The sequence below is a fragment of the Lissotriton vulgaris genome, chromosome 10 (assembly GCF_964263255.1).
Source record: "Lissotriton vulgaris chromosome 10, aLisVul1.2, whole genome shotgun sequence".
Classification (NCBI taxonomy): Eukaryota; Metazoa; Chordata; class Amphibia; order Caudata; family Salamandridae; genus Lissotriton; species Lissotriton vulgaris.
Genome location: NC_141698.1, coordinates 48,060,260 through 48,073,524, shown reverse-complemented (window position 1 = coordinate 48,073,524; position 13,265 = coordinate 48,060,260). Strand labels below are relative to the sequence as shown.

Here is a 13,265-nt window from a genome sequence, read left to right as displayed (position 1 = left end):
AGTTGTGTCTTGCCTTGATGAGGAATTGCTTTGATGAGGAATTGACATTTTTCTCTACTAACAAATGCGGCCTCGGCAACGGGAGCGTGGTTTAATGAGTGTGTGAGTGTAATGTCTGTTAGAATTGCATGACCAATCACTAAGCATTTCCCTTTCCTCATAAAGGCAGAGTCAAGACATTACCACCGTCCTTTAAAATTTGTTGTTTCTGTTTCTTTATAGACTCTTCGATAGCATTAGTACTTTTCCAGCCCCGAACTACAGAGAGACCATAAGTAGCAAGATGTGGCTGGTGCTTGCAGCAGCTCTACTCTTCCTTCTGTCCCCCTCTCCTACAGATGCCTGCAGTTGTGATATGATACACTTGCAGAGAGACTTCTGTCATTCAAGCGTCGGTGAGTTTGTCTAAAGTACATGTTGTTGGTATGTTCATCTTCATATTTCATTGCCCAGGACCTGAGTCAGCAAGAACAACAACCAGATGTATGGAGTCATGAGCCACTCACACCCTGTGTATCCCTAGACCAGTGGATAGTAAGTTCTTGTGTCCCATTTGCTCTGGAGTTTGCTTCACACGGAAGGCACCATCAGTGGCAAAGGTTTGGATTTCTTGGAGTCCCCCGTGGACTCGTGAGTACCAGCTAAGAACACTGGGCTAGGAAACTAAACTAGGCTGCCAGACCCCAAAGCAGGCTCCATGTCTTCAGCTGTTGTGTCAAGCAATGACATAGACAGGACATGACCTGACTAAACCTTAGACATGTCAGGGGCATAGAAATAATGCTGACTTTGCTTTTCCATTGGCCTATTGTAGTCACAAGAGCACTTTCCCATTTTAATGCCTTTGTCTTTCATGTTTAACTGCTAAAGGGTAACTCAGTGCCTGGCACAGTTACTGAGGGGATCTGAAATAGATGATATAACATCAGACCATGCTTCAGTTCATAGTATTGTTTCATTTAAGTGAGGTCATCAATGAATTGCCTGTCATTGCCATTTGCTACTGATTCTCTCTGTTCCTTTGACAGTTATTAAAGGGAAGTTTAAAAAATGCTCCAAACCTCCACCAGTAGATGACTCCAATGGTGAGATTCCGAATGACCAGGACCAGCTCATACGTTGTAAAGTTGATATCTTGAAGGTAATGATTTTCGGCAACAAGATTTGCCATCAGACATTGGAAGGAGGTAAAGTTAGAGAAGGAAGTGAATGTCATAAATTTGTGTTACAAGAATTTTCCTATAAATGATAGTATTGAGTATTTATTGGAACATGGACCAGTAGAGTGCTGCACGCAGTATCGCATCACGGTGAGGAACTTTGAGCCTCTCCGTACTGCATGCCCAGATATATTTTAGGTTAAGGAATTAACCAAAACTTCAGCAATTGGCTATTCTAGTTAGCAAGGCCGGGTAGACAGTGTCCTAATGACTGACCTACACTAATGGGCCTACTCTAGCGGGTGCAGCCCCATTCAGAAACTCAATTTCTGAGATCTACCGTGACTGAGACATACCGTTACTGAGGCCTATCACTCAAACCAGGAGGTGCAATTTGTGTACCAGGGAGGTTTTTTTGTTTCTTTTTACAATAAATTGTTAAAATAAATGGAATAAATAGATAAAAAACATTACTTTGCAATAATATTTAATGCAAGTGCCTTTTTTGATATGATTTTAGCACAAATATGAAACATTTTATTGAATATCAAAAATAGTATTTATTTAAAACTCATAAATTATGTTTTTCCAAGTTAATAGGAAATGAGTGTCACAGAAAACCTAAATGTTTATGTACCACTGCGCATTGCAGTAGATCTATGGTCTCAGTAATAGTAATTCTCAGTCGTAAAGTATATCCCAGCTAAAGAATACTGGTCTCTTTCAGAGTGATAGGGGATTTTTTTAGAAATCTTGCTAACACCTAAGGTGGGGTATTTGTTCACTGATCAGGTTGTATATTTTTCTTTACTATATCTCTGCTATAGCTAGCTTGAGCTCAGATTTAGCAGACTGTGTGATAATAAGGACATTTAATTCTAAATGAAAGCTACAAAACAAGCAGAATTTACTACCGTAGACCACAGTCTATTTTGACTACTGAGCATATTTGCCTGGCACTGTTGGTTGTGTTTATGTTTTACTTTCAGGGGAGAGATGAAGACACTCAGAAAGTGTTTCCTGATGCTAGTGAGAAAGTTTACGTGGAAATTCTGAATAATCTTTAATGTCCTCTGACAGGTATTCAAAGGTGGCAAAGAGATCCACAACATGGAATTCACAACAAGCAGTCAGATCTGTACCATTCAGATGCCTGCCCTCAATACCGAGTACCTGATCACAGGTAAGTCTGAATAGATTACAGCAGTGTGTGATTTCACTACATGGCTCCAACTTGGGTCAACTTTTTCGCTAACACCTCATGCAGCTGATCCTACAGAAAAAATATTTTATCTGGAAACATGTACAGCTGGAAGTGTCATACCATCCTTTTTGCACTAGAAGTATTTCAGTAGGAGACTCAGTTAATATGATCCTACTGACAAAGACAGAATTGTGAAAGGAATATCCATTATACCCTGTAATGCTACACTCATTTTATTGGCTAAGCGAGCCATGAAACTGAATTCCTTGTTGTTTCACTGTGCATTGGTGAACCTTAATTCTGCATTTCATTGAGTAGGTCAAACTGTATTGGGCCAGAAGCTACTGTAATTGGGAGCCCACAGGTTGCTTATTAATCTAATATTTAAAATGTACTCTGATACCTGTCACCAATACCAAGTGAACCAGTTGGCATTGTAGACGAGTATGGCAGCATAGTGTACTGTAAATAGCGCACTAAGTTTGTCTTCCTTAGTGTCCCCCTGTTGCACTCCTCTGGGTTGAAGTAACATTTCAATCGTCCCAATGCATTTTGGGTCAGACCCTTCGTCAGGGGATGGTTTAAATGTGATGCATAACTAATGTGATACCATGTAGAAGTTTACCTGAATTATATGATGTACATTCAAATGTGAAAACAAACATAGTGATACATCAAATAAAAAGAAACAGAAATGTTTCTGGATACAATGAAAGTGAACTAATGAGGAATTTATTCGAATTTGTAAAAGGTTACTCCAACCCAGAGGAGTGCAACAGGGAGACACTAAGGAAGACAAACTTAGGGGCCGATTAGGATTGCGGTGAATCCGCATCCTCCGGGCCAGTGGAAGCCAACGCCGGCCCGGAGGATGCGGATTCACTGCTGCGGTGATAGAATAGACCCCCTGCCAGATTAGGATGGCAGGGGGGTCGGGAAGACCGTCCGCAGCTTTTCCGCTGTGGTCCAGTGGCCGAAAAGCTCTAATATGGTGGCGGTGTCTATCAGACACCGCCAGCCATTTTAGGATGCATGGGGAAACATGCTTTTCCACGGCGGCTTTTCCACCGTGGAAAAGCATGTGGTCTTTTCTGTTTGGGGGCCCGTTGCGGGCCCCCAGGGTGTCAGGGGGTGGGGGGTGCACATGGGGGGTACCTATGGCACCCCCCTGCATTTGCTTGCACATAGCGTCAGGCACCGCGCGGTGCCTGCCGCTTTGTGCATGCAAATGCACTGCATGTATTTTTAGCATTGCGGCGGGTGCTGCTTCAAGCAGCACCCGCCGCAATGTTAAAAATACAGGATGTGACCGCCAGGGTGGCGGTCACATCCTAATTCGCACGGAGGGACCGCCACTGCCCCTGCGGACGGTCCCTCCACCTCTGGGGTGGCGGACGGACGTAGGTCCGTTCGCCATCATAATGACCCCCTTAGTGCGCTATTTATAGTATTGAACATAATCCCTAAGGCCAGAGGGGGATACCCATGTGCACCCAAGAAGATCACTAAAAGTATGGAGATTTACCTCATTCACACAAGAGTGTGCCTCACCACTTGTTAGTTTTATTAGCATAGTGTACTTGTCACACTACTCTCTAGTCTGTACATAGCAGGAGGCCTGGATCAAGAATTGACAAGGCATATCTTTTTTTTGGAATAAAGCATTATTTATATTTTATTTGTATGCTGAGGTATGTGCTTTGCTATTTAACTCCATGTGATTTAACTCCATTGGTGTTGAAAAGTGTGCCACACGTCTTTAGTGTTCCACCAATGAAGGATGGATCAGGAATAAACAGGAATCTTTTTTTTAAAGAAGAGATCCGACAATATGTTACATAAGCCTTGCCACCTCATCCAAGTTGCTGAAAACATTTTTTTCAGGAAGATCCTGAGGATACCGTAGAGTGAATGGAAACAGTCACAAAATCAAACTTTGTATTTCAACAACAAGCAACTCTTGATATATTCACGTCCATAGGCCTAGTGTTTTGTACCTTGTTACACCCCTTCAATTATAGGTTCTCACCGGAACGGGGAGATGTTGGGTAAGCAATGATCCCAACTATAACTGAATTCTTTTTTTTAAAAAGACACACCCAGTGAGAAGAATGAAAACAAAAATTATTCACTCGGTGTTTAGACCACTTGTGGCACAATTTATGAATAACCGCAGCCACTAGTACTCCACGGCAGAGGGATTGTTCGCTATTCAATGCTCCTCCACTGAATGGCAGCGCCCACGGTAAGAAAATCCACCCAAGACCAATGTAAGATGCTCTGTCACACTGGTACATCAACTCAAGAAGCCATGCATTTGGGTCTGGTCCATAATGGTGGGGCGGGCGGGGCGCTTGAATAAGAGTGATGGAGACTTTATTGATAATATACATTAATTGCATTCAAATAAAAAAAATCTTTATTGTTTTAGTTAGTTAAAACTATAGCAATATACTGTAGATAGTTGTAATACATTTAAAAGAATTGATCAATTCTAAATCAATTTTAAAACAACAATTGATTCACATTACATTGGTTACACTGCTCATTTAAACGTAAAAGGTGACAAAATGCAATAAAATCAAGACACAGTATTCTGCTTTGTGAAACACAGCCTCCAAGGGGACCTGATAGGGTTACTGTTTCTACTCATAGGACTTTTTAGGATATTGATGTAAAACCATAAAAACAGTTCAGGACTGGAAGAGGACCATTGTAAAATATGTGCCCTCCAATTTGCTATTCTCTAATTCCCCTTGGACTGGACTTGTCAAATTTTTCATACAGGGTTAAAAATGTTACGAGGTTCCAATTGAGCTGTCAAACATTTGGATCAAGGCATTTTAATATTGCCGCTCTAGAGGTGCGAAAATCACTTATATTAGATATTTTTTGAATAACCAAAGGCGATATGGTTTTAGGTTAGGGGAGACGCAAATTATATGAATTAGATCCTGCTTCGGTGCTCCGCAAAGACTGCATGCTTTTGGGTGTTTATCTTGCCAGCTTGGTTGATCAGCCTTTGATGGAATTGAGCCAAGACGTAGTGCTAGGAACATTTGTTTTTAAATGCAGGGCATACGTCTGACCTAAATACATTGCCAGCTTCCATTTGGTATATGATTGCAGGACCATCCATGCGTGTAATCGCTTACTCAGACTTGTTTTGTCCTCCATTAGCGAGTGCTTACTGATTGGATTTTTCCGGTTGGACCAATTTTTTTACCATGTTTTATAGCTATATATCGCCTTTGCACGTGCTGCTGCTGCAACCCAAACTCTAACCTCACCTGGGCCCGGGAGGAATTGAGGGGTAGAGAGAATACTATCTTGTAAGCTTTTGTTTGTAAGGCATCCAGAGCTGCTGCATCTTTTCAATGCTGGATTTCACTTGCATATGCCACTGTTGGCAAGAGTTTAGCTTTAATAATTGCTAGAAGCGGTGTAAACAATGGATCTTTCAGGTTCCTCGCCATTTAGCAGAAGGCGATTATTCGCCCATTCCCTTTTATCATTTGGGTCTCATTGTGGTTTTGAAAAGTAAGTCGATTATCCATGACTACTTCCAAGTCTATATTGCTGATTTGGAGTGGCAGGTGTTTCTGAGCCCGATGACTTATAATCATAACTTTTGTTTTTGAAGTATTAGTTTCCATCAGATTCTCCTTGGCAAATTGTGCCAGTTCATTGATTGCCCTTTGTAGGCATATTTGTGTCTGGCTTAGTAGCACTATATCATCTGCATAAGATAGATGGGTGATGGGCCGAATGTCTAGGCGTGGAGGATGTGAGTTCACCTTATCTAGCTTTGGGGAGAGATCGACCGTGAAAAGATTAAAACTGTTGAGGCCAAAACACACCCTTGTTTTAAACTGTCGTTTGTGTAGATCTTCGTAGTAAGCTTATTGCCATCAGAAAATTTGACTTGGTCCAGGTGTTTGTGTAAAGTAGCTGTATAGCTCTTAGTGTTGTTTCCAGGATTCCCCACCGCACCTAATGTATGCCATAGTAAACTTCTGTTTACTTGGTCTAATGCCGCTTTAAAGTCTATAAAGCATAGGTATTAGCTCTTTTATTCCGTAGACTGTTATCTGCCATTAAGCCTACGTCAAGAAGGTTTGTAGTGGTACCCACGCCTTTGTGGAATCCCAACTGGTTAGTATGGATTTTGTTGTTAGTCACTGACCAGTCTAGCAGGTCTGATAAAATCAAAGATGCGTAGCATTTAGCTTCCGTGTCAAGTAAGGTGATCATTCTGTAGCTGGCTGGATCAGTTTGGTCCCCTCCTTTATATACAGGGTTAGTTATTGATCCTCTCCAACTCTCTGGCAGGCTATTTAAATTATCTACCTTGTGAAAGAGTCGAGACAACGGGACATCCCAAAAGTTAGGGTCCTGCTTGTAGATTGCTTGGGGCATTCCATTTGGGCCTGGTGCCCCGTCTTGTGTGCCCGCCTGAAGTACCTTAGCTGTTTGTTCTACTGTGCATTGTGATAATTGCAAGCTCATTGCCATCATGGCGTTTGTGGTGCTTGCGGGGATTTTCGTTTCCCGACCTTTATTTGTAATAGTTTTAAATGGTGTGTTTGCCTTGCTGATTCAGCTGATATAGCCGGTATAATCAGATTTGTTGATAGTGGGTGAATTGATGAAGTACAGGCCTTAGTGAAAGAGTTGTTACATTTTCTAACGTCTTCAACCCTTTTAACAGGTGCAATGAAGAGGGTTGAGGTTATGTGTGTTATTCAGGCTAGCTCAGTTACAAAGGTGTTATTTATTGCCGGTTTTGATCTCGTGAGGACCTTTAATAGTTCCCAGAAATCTCTTTTAGCATTTAATAAGATCTTTGACCATAGGTTGTCTGTTCTGCTTTTTCTGTCTTCCCATATTCATTTTTTATATTGCCTCTTCAGTTTTGTAGTTCCCCTTGTCCATTTGATTCTTCTTCTTAGCTCAGCTTTAAGAAATATTTGTGTTTTACTCAGTTGCTTGTCTTGGTTGCGACCTGTGGAGCTGAGATGGCAGGTTTGCGAAAATTCCTTCAATAGTGTTGTTACAAATGTGGTCCAAACTTCTCTCAACAAACTTTCCTGAACTCCAGGTGTTATTATCAGTTCCTTTGTCCTTGAGGAGATTTTTGAAAGAAAAGTGCTTGTCCATCTTAGTCCTGTTAAATTGAGCGATGTTACTGTTCCGAGTTCTTGTGATACTATTGTGGGTCTACTGAGAGCGGTTGCCAGCACGAGATGTTGGGCTGAATGATCACTTTCAGTAGTGTATTTCATTGAAAATTCCTTTGTTTGTGCAAGTAGTGGCAAGGTGAGGATTGTGCAATCTTTAGTAGACTGGGCTTTAGGGCCGTGGTAGGTGGATGTTGGGGGTTGTCTTGCTCAGATCTTTCTTTAAGCACACACAGCCCTAGAAGTTCTAGGTCTACTACCAGTTTCTGGCCATTACATCACAGTGTTTGTGCACGGGCAGATCTTGAGGTTGCACTGTGCATATTGTATTTGCTGTTCTTATATTGTCATCCTCATTAGGTGTGTATTAAATTTGGGTTAAAATCCCCAGTTTCTATTATGTCCCAAGCTGTGTACTCAAACCTTATTTCTTCTATTGCCTCAATCAAATTATTGAATAGGATTTTTTCGGTTTCACAAACCAGATGAGCATACACAATAAAGAGGATAATGGTGCTTGCCATATTTTGTGGCTCCCAAGTCAATTTGTATTGCTTGCATATCTGTCGTGGAGGCGGGCATTGGGATTGAAGCAGTGTCTAATGCGATGGAAATGTAAACAGCCAGACCACCCTTTGGCCTTTTTTTACAAAATGGAGAATATATCCTGCAACCTGTATGGGGGTGTTAGCCATGTTTCTTGGGGGGCTATTTCATATTTCTTCCAGCAGTCTGGAAATTAATTATCCTGCAGTTCTTGTTTTGTGTCTGCTATGTTCCATGATAAAGGCTTAGTGATGAGCTTTGTGATGCTGTTTTTTTTATTAATAATGTCAATCAGGTTTAAGTCCCCGTTGGACTCCATCGGTTTCTCAGTGTTTTTCTCTTGTTGCTTTGGCTTTACCCAATCACGACCTGCTTACCTTTAGCACTTTGCAAAACGGAATGAACTCGGCCTGCGCTGTGATCATCTGGCTTCTTCTTTTGCCGGTGGATCAATGGTGAGGGGTAATATTGTTTTTTGGGAAGTGAAAGAGTGATGCCCTACGCTTTGAACTGGGGTGTGGCCATTAGTATCAACAAGGCGATCCCTGCGGTCCTCCAGGTTGAAAGAGTTGTTTCATTTTGGTTATGAATCCCGTGACTGACAAGCTTGATGGCTATTAGAGCCGGTGAGGAAAATTGATTTAGTGCTGGTATAGTTCCCAATAGATTTAAAACATTTCCTCTGTTTAGGTAATCTTGCAGCCCCTGTGATATGTATTGGGGTGTTAAAAGGATCTGGGTAGACTGGATCCTTTGAAACTTATGGTCTCTAAGGTGAGATGAATGGGGCAGGCGGGCAGCGGTTAATTTGTGTGGGTGTGTCTGATCATTGCCCATAGGGCTATTTTTACGTAGATTGACATTTATCAGTATTGTCTCCAAGTGATCTTTGTTTCGTTGGTGAGACCTCTGTAACATGACCTCCCGTTCTCCTCTGAATTTGTTGCTGCTTTTATCTGATAGTGAGGGAGCCATTGTCATTTTTTTGTATTTCACCTAGTCTTCCTTTACTTACTCAGTTCTTTGAGTGCACGTTTTTTTTGCACGAGTTGTGGAATATTTGTGTTTTCTCCATTTGGGTTTCTCCTGCTTACAGTCGACCATTCCGCCATTCTGTGCCTTCCGTAAGGTTTACTTGTTCTTTTTGCGTTTTCTCCATCCGATGGCCTCTGATAAGGCATTTCTCTTTGGGTTTGATTAGGTCGTGTGTTCCTGTTGGATCTCCTATCGAAGTATCTGAGAGATCCGAGGTCATGAGAAGCTCACTGGAGTTTGTAGAGTCATCCTTCAATTAATGTTTTGTTACTGATGTAAATTAATTTTGTTTTTTGTTTTCAAAGTCAAAGATAGGAAAAAGTCTGGTTACCTGTTGCGCTGCCCTGTTGGCGGACTGCTAGCTCTTTCTAGCCTTCTTTGCTGGCTTTCTCTGTCTTTTTTTTGAGGAGGGAAATTGGCCATTTTGGGCGTTTACTTGCTGCTGGGCACAAGATTGATTTATGGCCTCTACAGAATTAGCTAATGCAGCTGGATATACTCTGGTAGCAGCTGTAATCGACTGATCTATTTCGACACTTGTTGAATGCTTTGCTTGGGCTCGATTTGAATCAACTGAGGGATTAGAAGGTGGAAGTAAAGATTCTCCAGCCCAATTCTTTGCTGGGACTTGCAAAGATTGTACTGTGTGGGGCTCATTTGAGACAACTGGGGAAGTGGTAGTTTTACCCATAGGTGATATGACGCACACCACCATCTTATGTTACACTGAATTTTTTTTAGGACATTTACCATCTTGGAGTATGGACTTTAGGATTGCTGGAAGTTCGCTGAGTTTTTACTATGGTTTACTATTGTTCTTTATTATTAATTCCGTCATTGTATCAAGTTTTGAGTTTATACCTGAAATATATGCAACTATGCTATATATCAGGTCAATCTGTATATCAAGTTTGTCTGACTGCATGTTTAAAACACTGATTGAAGTTTGCAAAGTTTTTGTTAAAATAAGATGTCGTTTTGCAAGCTCTTCCGTTCTTATGTTAGTTTTATCCTCCTGGCTCTTCTGCTGGGATGCATGAGTTGGTTCCCTGGGGTTGCAGCTGTTTGTTAGACTTTCACTACTATGATTTGTTTCGCCTTTTTGCACTTGCTTTGACCTAGGAATTTTTTGTGCCAATTGCTTCCTAAACCTCCCCGATCCCATGGTGTAGTACTCAACTATCTTGTTGGGTTAATCAAGTCGCAAACCTCAATCGTGACACACAGCCTAATTTCCTTCCTGTTATTTGTTAATATGATTCCTACTTAGTACGTGCTACTTGATATTTTAATTGGTGTTTTGATTAATTGATCTTATTTAGACCCCAGTTGATAAGGGTAGTCTAAGCAGGAGGCAAAAAGATGCTTGTCAACCCTCTCCCGGGTGGGAGTGAGAAGGTGGTGAGAAGGTAGACGGCTTAAGCAGAGCTGTCAGTAGGCCAGGTAAGGGGTGTAAGGTTTTTTTTTCACTTTTCCCAGCTTTCTGAACTCTTTTGTTAGTTGAATCCAGCTAACGCCTGCGGCTGAAATGAGCTGAGCTAAGTAGGCAGTAGCTGTGCTTCGCCTACACAATGCTGCTGCTTGTCCTCAACTCGCCCACAGGTAGACACCTCTCAATCTGGGGCCCACAGGTAATGCTAGTTGCTTTTGAGTTGCTTGTTAAATGGAGTTGCCTGTTGAATGTTATGTGAAAGGTCCAAGACAATGAGTGGATGAGTATCTCTGCCTCTGCCCCGCCAATACTCTATGTGAAGTTGCTGCACAATTGTGGGCTTATGGGCCACTCTTAACTAGGGGCTGAACCATCCCCATCTTGTATGATGCAAAGAAAAAAATCGGATCAGGCTGGACTCTTCATTTGGACTTGAGCATCCACCCACTCTTTCCAGTTGCTGTGGACAAAGCCTATTTACACGCCCTCTGTGCCTGAAAACTTTGGTCTAGAGGCGTTGTAGGGAACTCTCCTGATCCCAGGAGAGAGCGAGAGCGTGAGAAAAACAAGGACCATTCGGCGCTGCTGCAGGACTGCATCCGAACGTAGGCGGGCCGCCTCCGCAGGGCGCCGCATCACACACTCTGCAGCCACCTACTAACGGGGGCCACACTTGTTTTCTTATTTTGGAGGGGCGGGAGGTAATTGTCATCCCCGGTCGTGGCGATCTTGGCAGCCGTCTTGGTGGTTGCAGCGGAACAAACTAAACCGGTGAAGAATCCCCAACACTCACACAGCATCGCCCCAGAGTTCCTGATTGATTGATTAATTGGTGGGTTTTCCAGATCATGCAAATATCAAAACAAAAAGTTGCATAACATCTGGAAATGTTCTTCTTTGCAAAGTGCAAAAAGTGGAAGGATCAATTGTTTGAGTGAAATGTAAAAGAAGTAGCTGACTCAGATTTTGTAGTGAGGAGACGTAAACAAGAGGACCACAAAGTGCTGTGAAAGTTTAATGACTAATTTTGTCTGGTGGTAGAGAGGGTCAGAGGAGTAATGGGCATAATGGCAAAATAAGAGAAATGTGAACAAGCAACTCTGAATAATATGGAGTCAGTGGAGTTTAGCTAGAAACTGAGAAATGGAAGCAAGACTTGGAAGATTAGATATAAGGCATACCACAGCAGTCCATTCTGAGCTAATTGGAGCTAGGAAAGGTTTTCTTGAAGCCCACAGTATAGGAATTGCCATAATAAGGCCAAGAGAGGATAACAGCTCGTATCACGGTATCCCATAATTCAAAAGGGAGAAGTTACACAATATTGTTAAGGAGCTGAATGTAATAGAAAAAATGTATAAAGGTCTTCAAAATCTGAGGAGCAAACTAAGGGAATTGTCAAAAGTAAAGCCAAGATTGCGGGCAGAGATGGAAGGAGAGGGAGGAGATTGAAAAGTTTGAGGCCAGAAAGAAGAGGACCATATGGAGGGGGAGACCTCCCACTATTAGTACCTTTGTTTTATCAGTGTTAGGTGAGGTCAGTTGTTTTTTATCCAAGTGCCAACATCTGAGAAGCATCAACAAAAGTAGGATTGTCACCACAACAGATTGTCATCATGCATAAGAAGGAACTGAGTGTCATCAGCATGAGACAGGAATTCAATGCCATAGGATTTCATGATTTTAGCCGATGTTAAACTACTGCATCCAGATGGATATAGGAAGATCTGATAAAGTCCCACCACAACCCTGGATTTTGAAGAAAGCGACCAAGAGCAATGGACATGCAAACAAAGAAGATAGAAATGAAAAAAATAAATCCAATGCAAATGTAAAGTGCACATAATTGTAACAAAAGCTAGAGTTTCAGTAAAAACATACTAAAAGACTGAAACAACTATTTTAAAATAGAGTCACATTTGTAGTTTTGACTATGCTTTAATGTACACATAATAGTGCGTGGATCAGCAACTAAGTAAAGAGGAACGACCGTAATAGAATCAGCACAGAGCATGCAGATCAATGAAAGATATAAGCAGTCAATGATTGTACTGGTATGGCTTGTACTAAAAATATCCAGTACTCAACACCAAATGTGTGGATTGCTGAAAAGTATACAGGTGGATATGAAACCCTTGAAAACATTGATGAGTACAATTTTGCCAGTCGGGAGATAGTGCAAGAAAGCAGCACAATTTGTCTGCGGGACATCACAAATCCTCTAGCTGAGTACTTATATTCCTGTGTGAGAGTCAGCTATCTGGAGCAATAGGGAGGGTTCAAATCTGAGGAAATACTGCCACAAATGAAATGGTCGCAAGTGAGATCCCTTAAACAGCTCCTGGTCCTCCATCTCCAAGAAGGTACTGGTACTGAACAATTTCTACCAACACAGGCTGCCTCATGCTGAAAAATACCCTTTTCTGTTTCTATGACAGTGCAAGGATGCCTCAGGTATTGTTAAACAGTGCACCAGACAGAGTCTCTTTTTTGGTGAGACCAAGCAAATTGACAGCACGAGCAATCATAGCCAAGCTTTGAAAAGGAGCCGATGATTGAGTGCTGTCCATTGTAATCTTATGCTTTAAAAGGTATAGGTTTAGAAAAAGCATATACGTAAACAAGCATATGGACCCTCTACAAGCATAGTGTACTGCTAGAAACAGGTAACCATACCCAGGTCCATGCGACATGATGAGCAGGAACAA

General features: G+C 41.8%; 1 protein-coding gene across 1 annotated transcript in view; it reads left to right on the top strand.

The window, feature by feature from the left end:
* Positions 1–240: 240 nt before the first annotated feature.
* Positions 241–13,265, top strand: part of LOC147684574 (metalloproteinase inhibitor 4-like) — a 58,068-nt gene continuing 45,043 nt past the window's right edge. Inside the window, exons 1-3 of the mRNA XM_086940417.1 lie at positions 241–395; positions 1,029–1,141; positions 2,241–2,343. Coding sequence (XP_086796543.1) covers positions 284–395; positions 1,029–1,141; positions 2,241–2,343 — 328 coding nt within the window. The 5' untranslated portion in view covers positions 241–283. The remainder of the gene's footprint in view (positions 396–1,028; positions 1,142–2,240; positions 2,344–13,265) is intronic.